General features: G+C 39.0%; 1 protein-coding gene across 1 annotated transcript in view; it reads left to right on the forward strand.

Moving 5' to 3' along the window:
• Positions 1-7212: 7212 nt before the first annotated feature.
• Positions 7213-22520, forward strand: part of LOC135713327 (neuronal acetylcholine receptor subunit alpha-7-like) — a 727825-nt gene continuing 712517 nt past the window's right edge. The window contains exon 1 of the mRNA XM_065236431.1: positions 7213-9713. Coding sequence (XP_065092503.1) covers positions 9443-9713 — 271 coding nt within the window. The 5' untranslated portion in view covers positions 7213-9442. The remainder of the gene's footprint in view (positions 9714-22520) is intronic.

Consider the following 22520-nt stretch of genomic DNA (forward strand, 5'->3'; position numbering starts at 1 on the left):
ATGCAGGGGTGAGTGAAATAGCTTGGGACTGCTTGGAACCGTTGTTCTGGTACTGAGTGAGCCAAAAATTATAATGATTTTCTTCGGGACCCAGTGCTCTTAGAGTTACCTCTATGGTATAACCCTTTATAAAGATTTTTAGCCATATGGCTAGTTCATCTCTTAAGATAGTAAAAAAAAAGAGAGAAAAAAAATTTGGTTCTCAGAAGGAGATTCCTAATCTTGACTGTGGTAGGGTAGAGAACTAATTCAGCCTAATCGCCCATTTTGGGCCTATCGAGCAGAAAACTTCAAATAAATACATGATTTCAGAGTTAACAAGTCAATTATGCGTTTGGTACGATACTTTAGCTAATAAGCTACCGAACGAAGTCGATGAGAACGTGTGATATGAAGGTTTGCACCCATTATTCCCAAAAACAAAAGAAGCCTTCCGATCGAATCAATTTTTATCTTCATCCGGTATGCCGAAGTAAATTCATTTGCGTTTCAATGGAGTTTCAGTGCGCTAGGCCGAGTTTAGAATCCGTAGGCCGAGTTTGGCGTCAATAAGCAGTGTTGGACTTTTGACAATATCTCAACGATTGATTCCTCTTTATCAAATCTTACGGTACGTACATAAAGGTCAATAAATTTGGAAGCCATCAGTAATAATAACATTCCGTTTGGTCAAAGACAACAAAGACAACAAATCAAGAAGACTGGCAACTCTGCCAGAATCCAAGCGACAGATACAGTAGCGCTGCGCGCGAGTGAAGGTGGAAGTAATACATAGAAAAATGAGCAAATACACAAACCTTTCTTCTGAGGTTGTTATCTTAGCTATCAAATCGTTCGAAGCATTTACCTTTGAGCGGCAGATGACGCGATTGTGTCGGTCTCATAGCGGTCGTATGAGAAAATGGAAGAGTAGCCAGTCTTCTTGATATGTTGTCTTCGGTTTGGTGCTAAACTGCGCTAGATTAAAAAATACTAAGTTGTGCTTAATAGGCCGAAAATGGGGTAGTTAACCCTACATTTATCTTGCTAGAATGAAAAGGTGTGAAAAACTGCCGAAAGGGCCAACAAACTGGAAATACAAACAAGGAACACTCAGATATTGTTGTAAAGGTTCGCCTCCTTTAGGAAGGAGATGAGGGCGGCTGCTGCCGGAGACTCGTCGCCCAACAGGTTCCGAATGCTGATTGACTCCAAGCCGAAGGTCTTCCAGCTCCACGCAGTTCAGGAGGATGTGCTCCACGGTGGCTGGTGGGTATCGCAGGTCCTCAAGAACGGTGTTCCTCCGAAGTTGTGGGAGACTCTGCTGTGCCCGCTGCGCAGCCTTGACACCACTCGTTGTTCTCTTAGGTTTGGTCGCCTTGATCTTCCGAAGGTGGTGTGTCCTGTTGTTCCTCCACTTGCTTTCCCAGGCTCTCCGAACCGTCCGCTTGATCCAGTTTTCGACATCTTGGAGCGGTACATTGCCGGTGGACCGGTGGACGGCGATGTGGTCTGCTGTTACGTTCCCTTGGATCCCGCAGTGACCGGGTACCCACATGAATACAGTGTTGGGCAGCGTATGCTTTACCGTTTACCGTTGTAGTTGTAGTTGTAGTTGTAGTTGTAGTTGTAGTTGTAGTTGTAGTTGTAGTTGTAGTTGTAGTTGTAGTTGTAGTTGTAGTTGTAGTTGTAGTTGTAGTTGTAGTTGTTGTAGTTGTAGTTGTAGTTGTAGTTGTAGTTGTAGTTGTAGTTGTAGTTGTAGTTGTAGTTGTAGTTGTAGTTGTAGTTGTAGTTGTAGTTGTAGTTGTAGTTGTAGTTGTAGTTGTAGTTGTAGTTGTAGTTGTAGTTGTAGTTGTAGTTGTAGTTGTAGTTGTAGTTGTAGTTGTAGTTGTAGTTGTAGTTGTAGTTGTAGTTGTAGTTGTAGTTGTAGTTGTAGTTGTAGTTGTAGTTGTAGTTGTAGTTGTAGTTGTAGTTGTAGTTGTAGTTGTAGTTGTAGTTGTAGTTGTAGTTGTAGTTGTAGTTGTAGTTGTAGTTGTAGTTGTAGTTGTAGTTGTAGTTGTAGTTGTAGTTGTAGTTGTAGTTGTAGTTGTAGTTGTAGTTGTAGTTGTAGTTGTAGTTGTAGTTGTAGTTGTAGTTGTAGTTGTTGTTGTAGTTGTTGTTGTAGTTGTTGTTGTTGTTGTTGTTGTTGTTGTTGTTGTTGTTGTTGTTGTTGTTGTTGTTGTTGTTGTTGTTGTTGTTGTTGTTGTTGTTGTTGTTGTTGTTGTTGTTGTTGTTGTTGTTGTTGTTGTTGTTGTTGTTGTTGTTGTTGTTGTTGTAGTTGTAGTTGTAGTTGTAGTTGTAGTTGTAGTTGTAGTTGTTGTTGTTGTTGTTGTTGTTGTTGTTGTTGTTGTTGTTGTTGTTGTTGTTGTTGTTGTTGTTGTTGTTGTTGTTGTTGTTGTTGTTGTTGTTGTTGTTGTTGTTGTTGTTGTTGTTGTTGTTGTTGTTGTTGTTGTTGTTGTTGTTGTTGTTGTTGTTGTTGTTGTTGTTGTTGTTGTTGTTGTTGTTGTTGTTGTTGTTGTTGTTGTTGTTGTTGTTGTTGTTGTTGTTGTTGTTGTTGTTGTTGTTGTTGTTGTTGTTGTTGTTGTTGTTGTTGTTGTTGTTGTTGTTGTTGTTGTTGTTGTTGTTGTTGTTGTTGTTGTTGTTGTTGTTGTTGTTGTTGTTGTTGTTGTTGTTGTTGTTGTTGTTGTTGTTGTTGTTGTTGTTGTTGTTGTTGTTGTTGTTGTTGTTGTTGTTGTTGTTGTTGTTGTTGTTGTTGTTGTTGTTGTTGTTGTTGTTGTTGTTGTTGTTGTTGTTGTTGTTGTTGTTGTTGTTGTTGTTGTTGTTGTTGTTGTTGTTGTTGTTGTTGTTGTTGTTGTTGTTGTTGTTGTTGTTGTTGTTGTTGTTGTTGTTGTTGTTGTTGTTGTTGTTGTTGTTGTTGTTGTTGTTGTTGTTGTTGTTGTTGTTGTTGTTGTTGTTGTTGTTGTTGTTGTTGTTGTTGTTGTTGTTGTTGTTGTTGTTGTTGTTGTTGTTGTTGTTGTTGTTGTTGTTGTTGTTGTTGTTGTTGTTGTTGTTGTTGTTGTTGTTGTTGTTGTTGTTGTTGTTGTTGTTGTTGTTGTTGTTGTTGTTGTTGTTGTTGTTGTTGTTGTTGTTGTTGTTGTTGTTGTTGTTGTTGTTGTTGTTGTTGTTGTTGTTGTTGTTGTTGTTGTTGTTGTTGTTGTTGTTGTTGTTGTTGTTGTTGTTGTTGTTGTTGTTGTTGTTGTTGTTGTTGTTGTTGTTGTTGTTGTTGTTGTTGTTGTTGTTGTTGTTGTTGTTGTTGTTGTTGTTGTTGTTGTTGTTGTTGTTGTTGTTGTTGTTGTTGTTGTTGTTGTTGTTGTTGTTGTTGTTGTTGTTGTTGTTGTTGTTGTTGTTGTTGTTGTTGTTGTTGTTGTTGTTGTTGTTGTTGTTGTTGTTGTTGTTGTTGTTGTTGTTGTTGTTGTTGTTGTTGTTGTTGTTGTTGTTGTTGTTGTTGTTGTTGTTGTTGTTGTTGTTGTTGTTGTTGTTGTTGTTGTTGTTGTTGTTGTTGTTGTTGTTGTTGTTGTTGTTGTTGTTGTTGTTGTTGTTGTTGTTGTTGTTGTTGTTGTTGTTGTTGTTGTTGTTGTTGTTGTTGTTGTTGTTGTTGTTGTTGTTGTTGTTGTTGTTGTTGTTGTTGTTGTTGTTGTTGTTGTTGTTGTTGTTGTTGTTGTTGTTGTTGTTGTTGTTGTTGTTGTTGTTGTTGTTGTTGTTGTTGTTGTTGTTGTTGTTGTTGTTGTTGTTGTTGTTGTTGTTGTTGTTGTTGTTGTTGTTGTTGTTGTTGTTGTTGTTGTTGTTGTTGTTGTTGTTGTTGTTGTTGTTGTTGTTGTTGTTGTTGTTGTTGTTGTTGTTGTTGTTGTTGTTGTTGTTGTTGTTGTTGTTGTTGTTGTTGTTGTGTTTCCTTCTTCTTCTTCGCATTTGAAGCTTATTGCAAATCACATATTAGCTTATTGCGTGCTCTCAACTTAGTCTGCTAGATGCACTTCCACAGTTGTTTATTGAGAGCTTTCGATGCCTGTATTTTTGCATTGATATGATTGTGTGGCAAGTCCAATCATACTTCTATTCCCATGGAAGTCGAGAAATTTTCCAACCTGAAAAATTCCTTAACCGAACCGGGAATCGAACCCAGCCACCTCCAGCATGGTCTTGCTTTGTAGCTGTGCCTTTACCGACTGAGCTAAGGAAAGCCCTATATACCATATAAGGGTGGCTTTTGGAGCCGATATATCCCACATATATCGGCTTCAAAAGCCACTAGTCGCTCACGGAAGCGTTGAATTACCACTGTCAGGGATGTTAGAAAATCTAGACCGGTGACAAGCATCAAATTTAGTGAGACACCGTCTACTTGGGCAGCAGCGTCCCAGACAAGCCGGACCTTGCACAACGGGTGCAGAACGTAATTCAGAGGCAAATACCAAACCTTCTGTGGATCTGCCTTTGCCAAATCGTCAAGTGAAGCTTTGTGGGCATAACCCTTTCATTGATATTCTTCTATCTTCAACCTCACATTTTGCTCGATGACTGGATTATTCTTCAGACGGCGTTCTAGCTGATCATCAATTGCTGTCCGGGAACTGTCATTTCCTTCCTAAGCTCAGCGTGTGCAATTTCCTGTTTCTCGGTGATAGAATTAATCGCCAAAAGCCATGCAGAAGATCGATTCTTCATCGCCTTAAATTGGTTTAGCGCATTGGTCACAGGTGGAAATCATGCTGACTAAATTTCCAAATCTTAGGAGTTGAATTCTGCAGAGCGGCTGATATCGACAATGACAAAACAGTAAACACTACAAGAGGTACGATTATCGCAACGAACTGCACTTTCCACTAACAACCGGTACAATTTTGCAAGTCTACAGAACGGGAAAAACGAGGAATGATAGCCCGTGTGATAAAAAATCATCAGATTTAACAGCGCAATGTGAATAATAACAACTATAAGTAGTGGTTCTGATGTATCTGACCGCTTGGGGAAGTTCTGCTGCTATTTCAGCACTCCATTGGAAATTCTTTTCGAATTCCCTGAAGTATCTTCTAACTTCTTTCGGATTTTTTATTTCTTTTTGCGGAAAAGTTCATCTTACTCCCCTCGGAAAACTCCTACGGCATATCTTTCAGTTTTAGTTTATTTGGAAGATTTCTAAAAATTCTCCATAAGATACAGCCAGCTTTCTACTAATTTCTCCTAGTAAATCTTCTCTTCAGCGTGGATGGCGTGTTCTATTTTAGCATTTCATGCGCAAAAACTGTTGATTTGCTATTGCTATCACCATTTTCGGATCATCATAGAATGCGTGCGCATCAAGTGGTTGGTCACTACGCACAGTGTGCCAAAAACACAGTTGGGCACACTCATTGGCACTGTTTGGCACCCATGTTTTTAAATTTTGAGAATCTTTGAAGATACTGGCAACATTGGACCAGTTCTGCGCCTGCGCAGTGCATGTGTCAAATAACTGTTGTTGACACATTATAATTTGTGGGTTTGGAGAACCGCAACCATGAATTTTCGGCCAAGGCCACCATAGATGCCTCAAAACTGAGTATGCATTCCCCAGCAGTGCACATCCTAATGTCTGTCCAAAGCAGTAATTCATTCTGCGCAAGGCAGATCAAAACCAACTGCTAATGATCGACTTCGCTGCATCTATATTCGTCAAAGTTCCGGTTTTGAAATGAATAAAATGCCATAATGTCGTCTATTTTACTGTAGAGATAACGTAAGAAAGGATGAGAATCAGCCCTATACTACTAGGTACTCTGAATTGGGTTTCAGTTTGAACAATTCTTAATTGACTTGACTAGTTTTAGTTGGCTTTTATTTTACAAAGGCTGCGGTGGCACCGCTGAAGAAGCGGAACACTTTCGTCGTATTCTCCAGTGTCATCATTATCACATCCGCCGATATACTTAGCCGATTCGTCTCGGTTCTTATCGTCCAATCTGGCGGCCAGACTGAGTCGCAGCCAGGCATCGTTGATGTTCGCAGCCGACATCGAGTTTCAGCGAGTTCAACAGCAGCAGCTTGCCCCGATGGCTGTGGATTTAAAATACAATCCGATGCGATTCGATATTTCTTTTGCCGAGGTCTTTGTCAAACAGCGGTCGCAGGGACTCGATCGCTTTCTTGAGGAGATCATCCGGTTCTTCGAACAGCAGAGGACATAGAGGCCTTAGCCTGATTGGTATGTACTGCGCTGGGCCCCATCCCGTAGCCAATAGCAAATTTATCTATTTGAAAATTTGTCCATGAACTGACCGGGATGGAGTCTTCAGATAACTTGAATTGAACTAAATGAACTCAGACATAGTGGATCTAATCTTGCACTCAATCCACTAAGATGGTCAAAAAGGTGAAGCTCGTGAAATCCAGGTAGTCGTAGCAATCCTTGATATTACTTGGGCACTCATACTGGCCATTAAAGATCCTTTTTTTTCTCGAGAAGTTATCAGTTTTGATTGCAATTGCATCCAAATTAACCTTGGAATTTGCAAGAAGGTTATCGCCATTAACGTCAGCGTTAACGTCTTCAATGCAAATTCTCATTGACGTTAACGGCGTTGGCGTCATTAACAGCCCTGTTTACAAGTATGCTCCTTGTATATATCCGGGAACTTTCAGGAGCTTTCCTGTATTTCCTGAACTTTTCCAACCAGTAGCTACCTATTTTACTGTTGTTGATCATTAGAGGCAAATTCTGGTATTATCATAGTCTATACAGACTACTAGATTCATATTTGGGAAAAACCACTTACGCGACTTGTCGGTCTACGATTGCACTGCAAACGTCATTAATTTCCCCTATCGCGTAACTCAACCTCTCAATCGGGAAACCGCGTTGCGAGACACTCATCGGCATTTCGTCATCAATGCACCATCACTCACTCGACCCGAGCAAGAGAGAGAGAGAGAGAGAGAGAGAGAGAGAGTGAGAGAAAATAAGTGGGAGCTCTCAAAGTTCGGCTCCCGTCAAAGCGTTACTCGTTGTCCACACGGAGCCAGACGTTACCCAACGAGAACGCAGCATCCACCACAGCTTCCGTTCTGGAGACACGAACTCCGCTCGTTCAGTTGCAGCTCCATCGGTGTCCTTTGCGGCGACGGCGACGACTTCGACCGGTCCAGTTAATCGTCGAGTTTCGATCCTATCGGTTCTGGTTTTCTGCTCCTAGTGGAGAACGCGTTGAAAATAGTTGGGAAAATAAGAGGAAAAGGAAGATAACTCTCACTGATTCTGTTTCTGTTGTTTGAAAAATGTGTCTACGCTGAGGAGAAAATCAATCGATTCGCGGATTCGATCCGACGCGGAATTCAGTGCGTTCTGTGTTTTCCGTACTTCCGGTTGGCCTACTTGGATGTGGTAGATAAAGTTTGAGTTTTTTTTCCCCCTTTCCTGAGTCAATGCAGAAGCAGTGAGCTATGGGAACCGCGGAGTAACGTCCGATTATAGTTGATGTGTTGTGTTCGGATCGGTTGAACCGCCGGGAGTCGGTTAGTGTGTTTCACGGAGGTTAGTGAAAAGAAGCGCGGCGAGGGTCCTTGACTCGACAACGAACGGCAGCAGCCACAGAAGAGAGTTTCTGACGCAGTGCAAAGAGGAAAACGAGGAAAAACGGCATCGTCGTCGTCATTGGAGTGGATGCTGTACCTCCATAGCTACATGTGACGAGGGGTGAGCGAGGAAAGAGGATGAGCAGGGGGCATACGAAAAACGACACTCGCATATATGATGAGGGAAAATGGAAAATGCATTTTAGGATCGAATCCCGACAGCCGAAGCAGTAGCAGCAGCAGTAGCAGCAGCAGCAACGTCCGCAGACTGGTGGAAACGGAACAAGACGGAAGTGAGATGAAGGGGATTGTGTTGTGTGTGTAGATGTTGTGTCATTTTGTGAATGAAAATCGATATTGCTGTGGTGTGTCGTTTTGCCTCTATAGAGAAGCACTGGCAATCGGTGGAGCCTACTGAGCGGCTAGTGAGGGTTCCGCGTAGAGATTGTGTTTTTTTCTGCTGGTCCTCAGGAAACCGAAGTGGTCCCATGTACCGGGTGTTGAAAAATAATGCAATTTGAGGCAAACTTTAGTTGGACCCAAGTGGCGAATCGCGAACAGTAGCTGCACTGGAAGAGCAAAAGCGTGCCAAGAGTATACAAACAGGCGTAAAAGTTAGTGTGTATTCTGTGGACCGGAACCGACGACCTGCCACCTCTGCCTAGTGAGTTTTGTGTCGCGTAAATAATTCGCCGTTTCCCTCAATTTTCCCAGCTCGGTTTTCGTGATGTTTTGCTGAGGTCCGTGTGCATTATTGATGGTAGCGTTTCCGTTTTTCGCGTCCGCGTAAAATTACTGTAGCGTTCTTCTCAAAAAAAAAGCCTACATACACGTGTATGTGGCTAGCAGTCTAGTGGAAGGAGTGTGACCCCGTTTCCAAAGCAGTCAGAACGACCGCAGTGGCGTCCCTAGAGGGACGACCGACCGATCGAAAGAAGCCAGATTGTTTGAATCTTTAATCCCAATCTCGATTGGCTAGCAGGAAACGAAGCTACAAAGTCTCTCCATCGAATCAAGTGTTTAGTTTTGTGATTGTGTTTCATCCGAGAAAATAATAGCAACCCGCGAGATGGCGCTGCAAACTGATTTATCTGCGCCGCACTCCGTCGGTCTACGAGAAAATGTAAAGTTATGATGCAGTGTTCTTTTAGCATAAACAAAACAAAATCTTTGCCTAACCTAAAAAAACTACTTGACTACACAGAAAACACTCGCACTCTGTCCCCTGCACCTGTCCAAAAATAAATACTAAATAAAACTGACTGACAACAAACAATAAAACCTAAACAGTGAAGCACCACCACTTTCAGAGCCTACTACTATTCACCACTCTATCTCTTCACCAACCTCCAGTTTGGAAAAAAAAAGTCAAAGCAATCTGTCAAAATCACCGTTATTCTCACGTCTATCTCACAAAATAAAACTTACAATAACACAACAGAAAAAAAACCCCTTCTAAACAAACCGCTGCTAATCGAAATCCAGTAAAAGCAAGTTTAACGAAATGATTAATCAAAAAATCTAGTTACTACTATCGTAATTATAACCGTTACTAAAGTTGTTCGTTTAAACAAAGCCTCTAGTTAAAAATCGTTAAACAATTCTAATCTCTAAATCCATAACAATAACAAACCCGAAACGCCAAAAATAAGTATCGAAAAATAATACACACCAATCAAACTACGCAGACCGAGCGGATCCGGGCTGCTGCCTCGACGACCACACCACGAGGGCGTCAATCTTATGACCATCGAAAACGAGAGCAACAACAACCACAACTACAACTGCCAACACTCGCACTAGACAACAACAACAACAGCTCCGGGAAGCCACCGCCAGCATGGAGTTGGTCACGACGACCGCCACGTTGATGTTGCTGTTGACGCTGGTGGCACTGATGTTGCTACTGCCGTCGTGCCACGCCACCGCCACGGCCACGGCCGTCGTCGGTTACGGTGTGGTGGGAACGGGAGGAACCGGAACCGGAACCGTGGCCGGGGCCGGGCTGAGTCTGGTGTACCGGCTCGGGGCCCTGGCCGGACGGATGCTGATGCTGATGCCACCGTCCATTCTGGTGCTCGGAATCGGGTGGATGTGGATGCCGCTGCAAGGTAGGTGGACCATGATTTAAAACCTGTCGCAATTGAGTTCGGGCTGTCCGTTAATTACGTCACGCTTTATGGGAGGGAGGGGTTCAAAAATATGTGTCAAGTAGTGTATGAGGTATGGGATAAGCGTGACGAAATGAGGCAGGGTGGTTTAACTGGTCTAGAATTTTGCGTGACGTACTTAATGGATGCTCCCTTTGTGCGGAATTATTTTTTTAATTGCAGCGAATCCTACTAGATCAAATACAGCAAACTTCAGAAAAATTGTGGATCGTAGCCGAACAGGAAATAATTCTAATTAATGAAATGACAGATTTTTCTGAAAGATTTTTTTTTTTTTTTGTTTATTAATTTATTTGATAAGGCTCAACCGAATTAACTTTACAGAGCCGAGGATTCTTGGTCACTATACAATGCATATTAAAACTCTAGTCAAAAGGTACAACACAATAAACACTTTATCTTCCGCTATCCAAAAAGCCTCCTCCATCAGAACTGAAGCCGCTTCCAGTAGTTTCATTGTATGGCAAATTGTTGTATGCCAACGAGGGTCAGAGCGCGTCCATTGCAGCAATGGACACAAAACGTGGTCAGCACTCACACACTCATCACGAAACGGTTGCTTTCCAAAGTCGACGACGCATCGACCGAAAGAACTGCTGATGAAGAACAATGAGGAGGACCACACAATGGTTGCTGTCGAGAAAACAGACGATCGCGTAACACACATCAAGAGTGGCCTGCTTTTGTCGACAGCCGAGTGAACACTGATTTTCTGAAAGATATTCTCCCAAATTTCGCTAAAAATAGGTGCAGAATTGTGCACCCCATGTATTAACTTGCTTTTTTCTAGCGTTCTGAACAAATCCCTACCTTAAGTCCAATTGACCATGTGAGTTTTAAGCCACTTAAGTTTTGAAAATCATTCAGATTAGTGGAAAATATCCACTGAACGCATCCCGGCTTTGTCCTTATCTCTTATATGGAAGCTAGGCAGCACTAGCGTGCACAGGAATCTTGTTAAGGAGGGGCAATTTTTTTTTCTATGGTGCATTTCATCTGGGGATGGGGAGTACTCCAACGTGCGTGGTGGATGCTGCTGTCCACCCACCACTGTTTCCCTAGTGTTCAATTTAGCAAATTTTATTTATTTTTTGCTCCAGTGGTGGTTCATCTCCTGCAATGCAAACTGTTTTCAGACAGCCAATGGAATTGGCAATTTAATCTCATCGACGATGTCGATAATGATCGGTTCGTCAAATGGTTGCAATAGTAGTGCTATAACCGAAATGATACTTAGACGAATTCTTAGTAAGACAACAATAGACCAAGGTTCAATGGCAAACTAATACCCACTTTTCAATTAAGGGATCGAAAGCTGTCTTTAAACTTTGTACAGTTGCGAAAAAGTCTATCTTCAGAATTCCTTGAGGTTCCTTTCGAAATTTTTAGAACTCTATGAGCTATTTTAAAATTCTTCCCAGAAAGCCTCTGGAGTTATTTTTAGAACTCTTCTTGACTTTTACTCAGAACACCTTGGGACTGAAATTCCCTTAGAGTTTCAGAAGAACTTCCTCAGTATTATCCAGAAATTATTCCCGGAATGAGCTAGAACTTATCGGTACTCCCTTGAAAATTTCCTCAAAATCCCTTAAGAATTTCACTCAGTAATTAATTTTCTCGGTATTCTTTTCGGAATTATCTTGAAACTATCTGCAGGATTCACTAGAAATTATTTGCAGAATTTTCTTGGAATACTCCCCACAAATCCTTTGGAATTGTCCTCAGAATTCAATATCTTTGACGTTCTTCTCGGATATTTTTAGAACTCTTTTAAGAGCTCTTTGAAATTCTTCTCAAAAGTCCACTGGAATTATACTTAGAACTCTTGATGATTTTTTCTCAGAACACCTTGGAACTGAAATTCTTTTAGAGTTTCAGAAAGTTTTCCCGGAATGAGCTAGAAATTATCCGCAAAATTCGCTTGAAATTTTGCTTTGAAATTTCACTCAAAATTTTATTTTCTCGGTATTCTTTTCAAAATTATCTTGGAACTATCTGCAGGAGGCACTAGAAATTATCCGCAGAATTTTCTTTGAAATCTCAACAGAAATATTTTGGAACTGTCCTAAAAATTCAATATCCTTGAGGTTCTTCTCGGAATAATTCTGGACTTTTTTTTTCTCAGAACACCTTGGAACTGAAATTCCCCTAAAGCTTCAGAAGAATTTCCTCTGTATTCTCCAGAAATTATTTCCAGAATGAGCTTGAAATTATCCTCGGAATTCCCTTGAAATTTTCCTCAACATCCCTTTGGAATTTCATTCAAAATTTGATTCTCTCGGTATTATTTTTGAAATTATCTTGGACCTATCTGCAGGATTCACTAGAAATTATTTCAGAATTCAATACCCTTGAGGTTCTTCTCGGAAGTCAAGTTTAAGTTGTCCGTCCATTCACCAAAACGTTGTAGTTTTTCTACCAGAAATGTTCAAGAAAGCTTGCCCCTCTATTCACCAGAACTGTGCAATTTTTACATCAGGAATTTTCAATTCAGCTTGCCCCTCCATGCAGCAGATTGTTGCAAATCTTACACCAGAAATTTTCAAAACAAACGTGTCCCCAGGTAATTTTATACCAGAAAATTTTAATTTACCAGAACGATGCAAATTTTCTACCGTTAATGTTCAATAAAAATTGCTTCTCCAATCTTCTGATTGGTGCACATTTCATTTTTTATCATTTTCCACAGGACATTTTCAATATAGATTACTTCTCCTATCATCAGAATGTTGCAGGTTTGCCACCAAATAAAGGTTGCCCCTATTTGCAGATGTTTCATCATAAATTTTCAGTAAAGCAGCTTCCCTCCAATCATCAGAAAGGTGCAGATTTTCCACCAGAAATTATTATTGAAATCTGTTTCTCTATTCAGCAGAAGGATGCAAATTAAACACCAAAAATTTTCAGAAAAGCTTTCCCATCCGTTGCAGATTTTCCACCAGAAATTTTCAATATAGCTTAATTTTAAATAAAGCCTGTGCCTTAATTTACCTGTCCAGTGCAAGTTTTCCACCAGACATTTTCTGTTCATTTCATTTATCAGAGCGATTCAAATTTTGCCTCATAAACTAGGGGAAGGCCAGCTCCAAGTATAAGCATCAATACCCATGGTGGAAATATTAAATATTTTAATATTTGTGAATGTCAGTTGTTTTTTTTGTTTTTGACTATTTTTGGTTTTAAGTGTACATTTGACATTCGTTTAATCAAAAATGGATGTCACACGAGAGGCAAGTACTTCCCTTCACTATTATTCTAATATTTTTTTTTTTAATTTGAATATTGGGTTCTTTTATAGAAAGAACTTGTAATGAAACTAGTTGAATTAAGAACATATTGATTATCTGCAGGAAATATACCGGTGTTTCTGGGAGAAAATACAATTATTAATAGGAGTTGTTCCTCTCAATCTCCAGCGCATTCTTGAGTTCCAAGGATGCGCCGCTAGTACTATGCTTGGCGACATCACGGACGTCGATCTTGGTGCTATAGAGGTCGATATGAGAGCATGCGTGAACCTCGGCTCGGAGAAAATGCGTGAAATGTACGGGATTTACGCAGAAAACCCGGAAAAATTTACTTTTCTCAGAGGGGAGAAAAAACTAATACTGAAGCTGGCCAATACCATTCGTGATGCAGGCTTGGATCAATTCATGCCATCCAGCAAAACGAAAAATTCGAAATCCGAGTCAATAGGTTCATTTGAAACGGAAGTGCTAGAAAGAATCCAATCATACTACAAAGAACGGTATACATTTGTTTGAATTATTTTTCCAATTATTTATCAAATGTTGTGGATCTGTGTTGATTGATTCCAATTGAATGATCTTATTTTTATGTCATACATAGCAAGAACGAATCGAACGACTTCCTCAAATTTTTTGCCGGACTCGGAAATCTATCGGCGAGTGTATCTCTGTCGAAAGGAGGATACAGAATGGCAATCATTACCTGTGCATTTTGCTCGTCTCCCAAACCATGCAAAATAATGAAATCTACTGGAGGAACATGGTTGTTGGGCAACTATGTTAAGCACTGCAGGCTATTCCACTACGCTCTTCCGGAACCTGTTACTGGTAGGAAAAGACAGCGTCCTTCGTCTGCAGTTGCAAACACTAGTGCAACTAAACAGCATGTGTCAAACACTACATATTTATCTGTAGCCGAAGAATGGCTGTTAGGTCGGTCGGATGAGAGCAATCGCAATGAAAGTGTTGAAAGCATGCCTACATCTGCGTATATAAACGAAGAATGGCTGGATGAACCAGTTGAAAGAAATTTTGAAACTAGTCCGATAAATTACATCGTTAACTCCCACCGCCAGTCATCATTTGATTCTAACACCATGGAATCCGATGCCTCAGTTGGATCCACTGCCAAGAAATGGACTGAGCTCAACGAGAACAACGCCATTCACATGCCACTAGATGGACCGTCGAATATAGCTGGCGAGTCCAATATTAGTCTGCCTCAATCACCAGTTGGCTCGTCCGTAATTGGCAAATTCGAAAATCAGTCAGCTAGTCCATACGATCCACGGGTAGATTTCATCGCTAAGGAATGGTCTGCTGAACCGATCGAGGACAACGCCGTTTTCCAAGAAAAACACTTGCCACTAGCTGAACCGCCCAATCTACCTCCTGAGGTAAAGACCATTATTAGTCTGCATGAATCACCAGTTGGTTCCACCGAAACTCGTAAGATTGAAAATCATCAGCCAGCTAGTTCATCCAATCCACAGGTAGATTCCATTGCTGAGGAATGGTCTGCTGAGCTGAACGAGGACGACGCCGTTCTCCAAGTTGCACCGTCCAAATTACCTGCTGCTTCTACCGCCATTTGCAGGATCGAACATCGTCAGTCAGCTAGTCCATCAGATATTTTTTTTTTTTTTTTTTTTTTTTTTGAGGCCCGCCAACACACCCCCACACCAAAGAGCTCACACTGAGAGCCCCCTGGTAGTGGACTCCTCGATAATATTTTTTTTAACGTTACAAAAGAAAACATATAGACATATAAATATAACATTACTAATTTTAAAGGTGTGTGATGCAAAATAACAATCATTAACAAGGTTAGGATGTACCCAGTGGAACAAAGTTCCTTTGAAGGGATCCTAACTCTTAAACAATTCAATTAATTAATATATACAATTTAATATCTTAAGCTTAGCGTAAAGAGTGTAAATTTTATAATTATAAATCGATAGTTGAACACGAATTTATATCAAGAACTCGTTGATTTTGGATTTGTAGTATCGCTTTAAACTGGTTTTGAAAAATTGTCGGTTGTTTAAGTTTTTCAAACATTCCGGAAGTGCATTGTACAGAGATGGACCATAAAAGGAAATTCGTATTTGACCGAGGCATGTGAATGCTCTCGAGCGTATTAGGTTATTCGCATACCGAGTGTTATGATCATGATTTGTGATCGGTAAAATGAGGTTACGATGCATGTTGGGATTTTTTAGCGAATCATATATAAACAAACAAGACTGTAACTTGCACAAACCGCGTAACGGGAGAATACTGTGCGAATTATTTGCGTAGAGTTGAAGAGTGGAAAACAATTGTGGAAGGTGATAGATGATTTTTATGCACCTATTTTGCAATACTTGCAAGTTTTTTAGTTTAGCCTTGCAAGCATGTCCCCAAACGATGATTAAGTACTGCAGATGAGAATGAATACAGCCATGATAAAAAGTTAGAAGTGCGTTCCTAGGCACAAATTTACTAACACGATACATTAGGCCACATAGAGATGATACTTTGCGTTGTACATGTTCTATATGATCCCCCCAAGAGAGCGTAGGATCTAATACCAAGTCCAAATATTTAAAACTTGATACTTTCTCTATTACGTTAGACCCAATTGACGGACTGTTGTGTTGAGAAATTTTTTTCCTCGGTGAGTGGAACACCATATATTTAGTCTTTGATAAGTTTAACGAAAGTAAGTTAGTATCAAAGTATCTCATGAGTACCTGTAAATCATCGTTTATGCAGGAAACGATAGATGCAGTATCCTGATTTGGGTAAAAAAGTGCTGTATCGTCAGCAAATAATTTAGCTATTCCCTTAAGAGGTAAATTTCCTATATCGTTAATATAGATAAGAAATAAGAGAGGCCCGATATTACTACCTTGTGGAACCCCTATATTTACTGATCGGAGAGAGCTCTGTGCTTCTTTATATACCACAAACTGTTTCCTATCAGTCAAATAACTACGTATAATGTCATTAGCCAATCCACGTATCCCATAGCTTTCTAATTTTTTCAGTAAAATATTGTGATTCAGGGTATCAAATGCTTTTTTTAGGTCAATAAAGAGGCCTCCTACGATACATTTATTATCAATTTTATTCAGTAAAAATCAACTAGCTCGACTGTTGCTGTTGAAGTACTACATCCTTTCCGAAACCCGTATTGAAATTTATACAAAACATTAAATTTGTTCAAGAAATTGACAAGTCTATTTACTAGCAATTTTTCGAAAAGTTTATTTATTACAGACAGTGTGGAAATAGGACGATAATTACAAGGATCAGACACATCGCCGGCTTTAAAAATAGGCACCACTCTTGCTACTTTGAGACAATCTGGATACTTCCCTTGTCTCAGTATACAATTGAAAAGTCGAGTAAAAATTTTTGCAAACTCATTGAGGTTATGTTTGATGATACTTGCTGGAAGATTATCAGGGCCACAGCTTTTTTTAGTATTTAGATTATTAATCAAGGAAGAAACCTCAATTACATCAGTAGGTTTGAGAAAAATAGTATGCTCTAGGTGACTTACAGTACTCAAAGGATTTAAGTTATTTTTTCGAATACTACTAGCAAGATTAGCTCCAATGTTTGAGAAGAATTGGTTAAACATTTCACAAATTTCTGAACAACTTGATGTTTTATGTCCATCATATTGAAGTTCAATATTTGGAGCATGTTTTTTCCTTCCCAATATTCTATTTAAGTTTTTCCAAACCTTGGCACTACTTGTGTCCTCAAATAATTTAATGAAATAATCATTTTTACATCTTTTTTTTAGCAATATCAGTCTTTTTAGTTATATGTTTCAACATTTCTTTCAGATGATCATTATAAGGATTTTTCTTTACTTTTTTCAAATATTTGTTTTTAAGTTTTATCCATTGCCACGTATGATAGTTAAGCCAAGGACAATGTTTAGTTTTAACATGCACTCGTTCAGTTATCTACTTGGTGCATTGTGCTAATATATCATTATAAGCCGTTTTTATAGCGATAATGGATTCATTGACATCTTCGGAGCAAACGAAACCATTTAAAAAACCAGTTGATTAAGTTTGTAGTTATCTACAATTTTTTTTGTTAACACGACATGTTCTTTTGGATTGCTTATTCTGAAGGATGAAACAATTATTAAGTGATCACTGATATCCGAATAAATTGTATCATTTTTTGTACAAGCAATATCCTCTTTTCGTCCAATAACATGGTCTAAAATGTTATTACTAACTGGGCGAGTTGTATATGTATTCGAACAAATATAATCATATGATTCCAATAAACTTGTATAACGACAAACAATATTATTATTAATTAAATTTATTGGAATATTCATGTCACCGACAATAAAAAGCGGACGTGAACCCTGAGTTGACAACAAACTCTCCAGCTCATTATGAAATTGATTGAAATCGAACGATGGAGGTAAACTCCTACAATATCGTAGATCAATCCATTTATATTAATTTCAATATGAATTAAGTGAATTCCATCAATAGAGATGTTTTTCTTTACATTAAAGCTCAACCCATTCTTGACATAGACTGCAAGACCACCAGAGGACGTATCACGACAAGAAAATATTGAATTATAATTGGGTATACTGAACAAAGGACAATTATCAGCTTTCAGCCACGTTTCACCCACAACAAACACATCAATAGGTATTTTTATATTATCTAAGAACAAAAGAATGTTATCAAACTTAGACATGTTAGTTATTCCTCTTACATTCCATTGTGCTATACGAAGAAAATGATCACTACTTTCAGGATAATTTAAATTAAACTCATCAATACAATCATGGTAATAATTTATTCCATTAGCCATTTTATTTTATTTAGTTTACAAATTGACAAAGAAAATCATAAAACACATACATTTATAAAAGATTACTTATTGGAGTTATTATCGTTACGTTTCCTCTTGGGAGAAGGAGTTTCTTTTGACGGAGATTTTCCGCTATAACGGCTTACCAATTCAATTATATCATCCCTAGTTTTTATAATCTCAGGCTTAGAATTCTCATTTTTCTTTACTAATACATTTCCCCCTCTACTGTACCAAACATATTTTAGTTGCAACTTCTCCTGATACCCTCTCATTTCAGTTAAAAGCTCCATGGATAGTGGGGGCAATTCATCGCGCATTGTGACGGTTGTTGGTTTAGCGTTGATCATATAACTTGGATCGATTGATGATGAGAGTAGCTTACCGATTCCCCTTTTTTTAGAGAAAACAATCTCCTTGATATTTTCGTTTTTAAAGACAACACGAATAGGTACCAGTGAATGTATTGGTTTATTTTTAGCATTTAACCTAGCGGCAGAAACTATCTCATCAGAATTTACAGTTACGCCAAAACAAGCAATAACTTTTTGAACAATTTCTTTAGTATTTTCACCAGGGATAAATGGGACACCGAGAATTACCGCATTATTGCAATTTTTATCACGGTTACTTTTATCTACTTGGTGTTCCAGCTTATGTACCGTTTTCGACAAAATTTGTTGAGTATCCTTCAATTTGTCGATATTTTGCTTTAAACATTCATTCTCTCTCTTCAACTCATGAAAATCGGTCACGATGCCATCAAATTTAGACGATAGAAAGTCTTGCGACTTTTCTATTGCAGTCGTAATCTGTTTCACCTCACATCTAAAATTTTGAATTTCCTGGGACACAGCACTAGCCACTGCTCCCTTTAGCTCAACGGCAAGCGATTCAACGATTGATGATTTGTGGTTCTGCATCTCAATGATCCGTTGATAAATGCTCGAACAGTTGTGAGAGCAAAAGTACATCCTCTCTTTAATGCGTCGCACAGCATTCCCGGTAATATTGCGGCACTTATAATGTGCTTCAGAAAAACAATACATACAGGTTATTATTTTACTGGCATCCTTTTCAATTTTATTACATTCCACACAAATTGCACATTCGCTTTCCATGATGACCAGTTTAAAACAACAAACAAAAAACAAAATCAGTTAGAGCAAGTCAAAAATACATCCACACAAAAGATAAACAAGTACAAAAAACAAAAGTTACTACGCACACCTGTACAAAATATTATTGACAGATAACAAGCCAGCAAATCCCCAATATTGTACTAAAGTACTCGAAAAAACATTATTGACTGTATGTGGCAACACAACTTTATTTTAAAGTTACTTTTGCTTCCGTTGATAGATTACTATGGATAGATTGAATTTTAGATATTTTCCAAAGAGTTTAGTAGGTTTGAGTTTACCTGACGCTCATTTGCTCTAATTTCAGCCAAATCTGCCTATCCAAGCCAGGACTACTCAAACTTGCGTACAATGTTGCACGCAGTGAATTTCGCCCTTGGTAGAAATCGACAGAACCACGCAAAGTGTTACTACCAGCAGGCTACTTCAGCACCGACGCCCGTTCACTCTGTTTGTTACCAAATCTATTTATTCTGTGGGAGCTTCAACAACATGCATTTCATTTATTTGTCGGTTCAACAGAGCCACAGCGTGAGCTACTAATCGAGCTACTTCAGCACCCATACACCAAGCTCGAACCAACTAGCTAGATTGTGTACGACGCCCGTTCACTAAATTTTCACCAAATCTGACGATCTAACCACCCTGTGTGCTACTAATAGAGCTACTTCAGCACCAATACACCAAAGCGCGAACCAACGGCTAGATTGTGTACGACGCCTGTTCACTAAATTTTCACTAAATCTGCCGATTCAACAATAAACTACCCAACATGAGTTTCATCCGCACTAAATAAAAAGAACCAAATAGTGTGCACTATTAGAACTAATTCAAACTCAATGCAAAAAAAAACTCAAATATACTTTATTTTTTTAAACCAAACCATACAGCAACAACAACAGCAGCATTCAACGGTCAATTCAGCAACAACACAATGCACAGCTATTTCCCTGTTTATTTTGTAGTATACCACTCAGTCTAATAATCTTTTTTCAGGCAACTTCGAACACAATATTGATATTACTGATTTAGTAATAGTCAAATGACACTATGAACCAGCGACATAGAGCATTAAATGTATTTTTTTGGACAATTTACACTCCTTAAATACAGATTTAAAACTTAATAAAGAAAAGTACAACTATGCTGATAAGCAGTGTTGCCAATTTGAATTATATTACTTGCCTGCATCAATCATCAGTTGCTTCCACCGCCATTGGAAGATTAACTGAGTCAGACGAGAACGGTGAGCCTTTGCTGAATCATATCGAATGATTTTTTAGTTTGGGTTATAAACTAATAATATTACAGATAATCTCAGCTTACCCTGTACACTTATTTTGATCTTCTAGAACTTGTATCCGTTAAAGCTTCTTTGATAAGAAAAAAAAAATATATATATATATATACCTATATACATGATCGTATTAATATTATAAATACTAACTATGTTCTACTTTCGCGCCAGATGATATAAACACCTCTAGAAATAACATCCCTTCATCGAGCGTAGTAGACTCGATAGGACATGCTCCTGTTTTGCAATCATTCGTGCATATGCATCAAACGGCAAAAGTAAAGCTTCCTCATGCGAGACGATACACCAATTTTGAAAAAGATATATGCGCTTTCGAATATCTCACAGCAGGAAATGCACATTACGAGTATATATCCGGGAACGCTTGCATGATGACGAAGAAAACCATACAGAGACATTTAAAAGATAACACCGTCCAAATATCGGAAGGGATAATCGACGTAGAAGGCTTAAAAGCGTATCTGACACGCAACCAATTTTCGCTAGCGGTTGTTCTTTGTGAAGACGCCACGAAAATAACTGCTACTGTGGAGTATGACTACTTAACCGATTCGCTGAGGGGCTTGGTATCCCCATTAAACCAAAACGGGCTCCCAGATACACATATTTTCAAAGCATGTTCTGCATATAAAATTGCAGAGGATATAAAAAATTACCCGCAAGGAAATCATGCATATGTCCAGCTAGCTCTGCCATTAGCGAAAGATGCAGCACCCTATGTATTATACCACGTTTGCTCAGATAACAAAGCACGTTCCGGGCTGGAAACAGAACCTGTTATTTCACCTTGGGGCCCGTGGCTTAGGGTACATAATGAAGCTCACACACCATTCAATGTGCAAGACATGATACATGCAGTCAACAAATTGCGAAATAAGTTGATAAATTCGGACATGAAAATTGGTAAATATTTATTTTATAGAACAAAAAACAAGCATCGGTAACTAAAAAATTATTTTGTTCTGCTTACTAGGCAATTTTCTTGTGACCAAAGCTCACCTGAAAGAACTAGTACTCAACCACAGCAAGGACAAGCATTGTTTGACTATGGGTGACGTAGACGTTAAGGACAAGATGAAGTTTGGCCCTACGTTGAAAATCATGAAACCCGAAACGATCGAATTTCTTAAAGCAAATGTAGCCGAAAGCGATGGGACTGTTTTATTTTTGAATATTATGCGTCAGATGTACAGATCGTTCGTCGAGGAAGACGTATCACCTTTGGAACGAGTGCACGATGTATGGTGAGTTACGTTAAATATATATTTATTCCGAGATAAAATTTAAAAAGAAATTTGTTTGAACTCGCTAATCTGCGATACGTTCTTGTATTTCTTCTGTCAACACATCTAACAATAAATTGATTTACAGGTCTGCCAATTTCACAGTACGTGGGTGGCGAAATTGGTGCAAGCTAAACCATCCAAATCTTAAGAGATGTGTCACCACAAATGCGTATCTATCATTTGAGTTAAATGCACACGCCTTACTTACTTTCATAAAAGATTGCAGAGAGCGTAACGCAAGCAATAATTTTTTCATGAGTTGTTTGTCCAGTCAGCCATGTGAGGAATTATTTAGAGAACTTCGATCGATGTCTTCAACTAAACAAACCGTTGTTAATTTCACCAGCAAGGAATTGACAGACAAATTAAAGAGAATACACATGCGTTGGAATATTATGTACCGAAACAGGAATCAGATTCATTTTCCAACTTTGGAAAAGTACGAGTAAAAGTAAAAGTTGAGAAAAATCTTCCGTCCGATGATGAAATTAAAGCAGTTGTTTTAACAGCATATAATACAGCACGAAAAGCTTTGATGGCAGTAGGAATTGGTGATGATACTGTGAATATGAACTATGCAATAAATTGGCGATCTCAACGCTTGGAGTTCGAATTCATCGGTGTCATGGAGCAGGAAATGTTTTCTGCATCTGACGTTGAACCGCAGGAGGAACTAACATTAATTGAAACTGATGAATACAATACAACGGATGATAGCGAAACTGCCAAAACTAATAATGATACTGCAGAAGATATCGAACCTGGATCGGATTACAGCGATAATGAGTCTGTGTATAGAACAGATTATACAGTACAAGATGAACCAACATATGATGCGGCAAAACTGTTCTAAAACTCTACGAAGCTGGGCACTCAACGAGCCTAGAAGTAAAGAAAACACAATA

This window comes from Ochlerotatus camptorhynchus, unplaced genomic scaffold, assembly GCF_037179485.1.
Source record: "Ochlerotatus camptorhynchus isolate MF236.1 unplaced genomic scaffold, CSIRO-AGI_Acam_v1.1 ptg000550l, whole genome shotgun sequence".
In the NCBI taxonomy this organism is placed as follows: Eukaryota; Metazoa; Arthropoda; class Insecta; order Diptera; family Culicidae; genus Ochlerotatus; species Ochlerotatus camptorhynchus.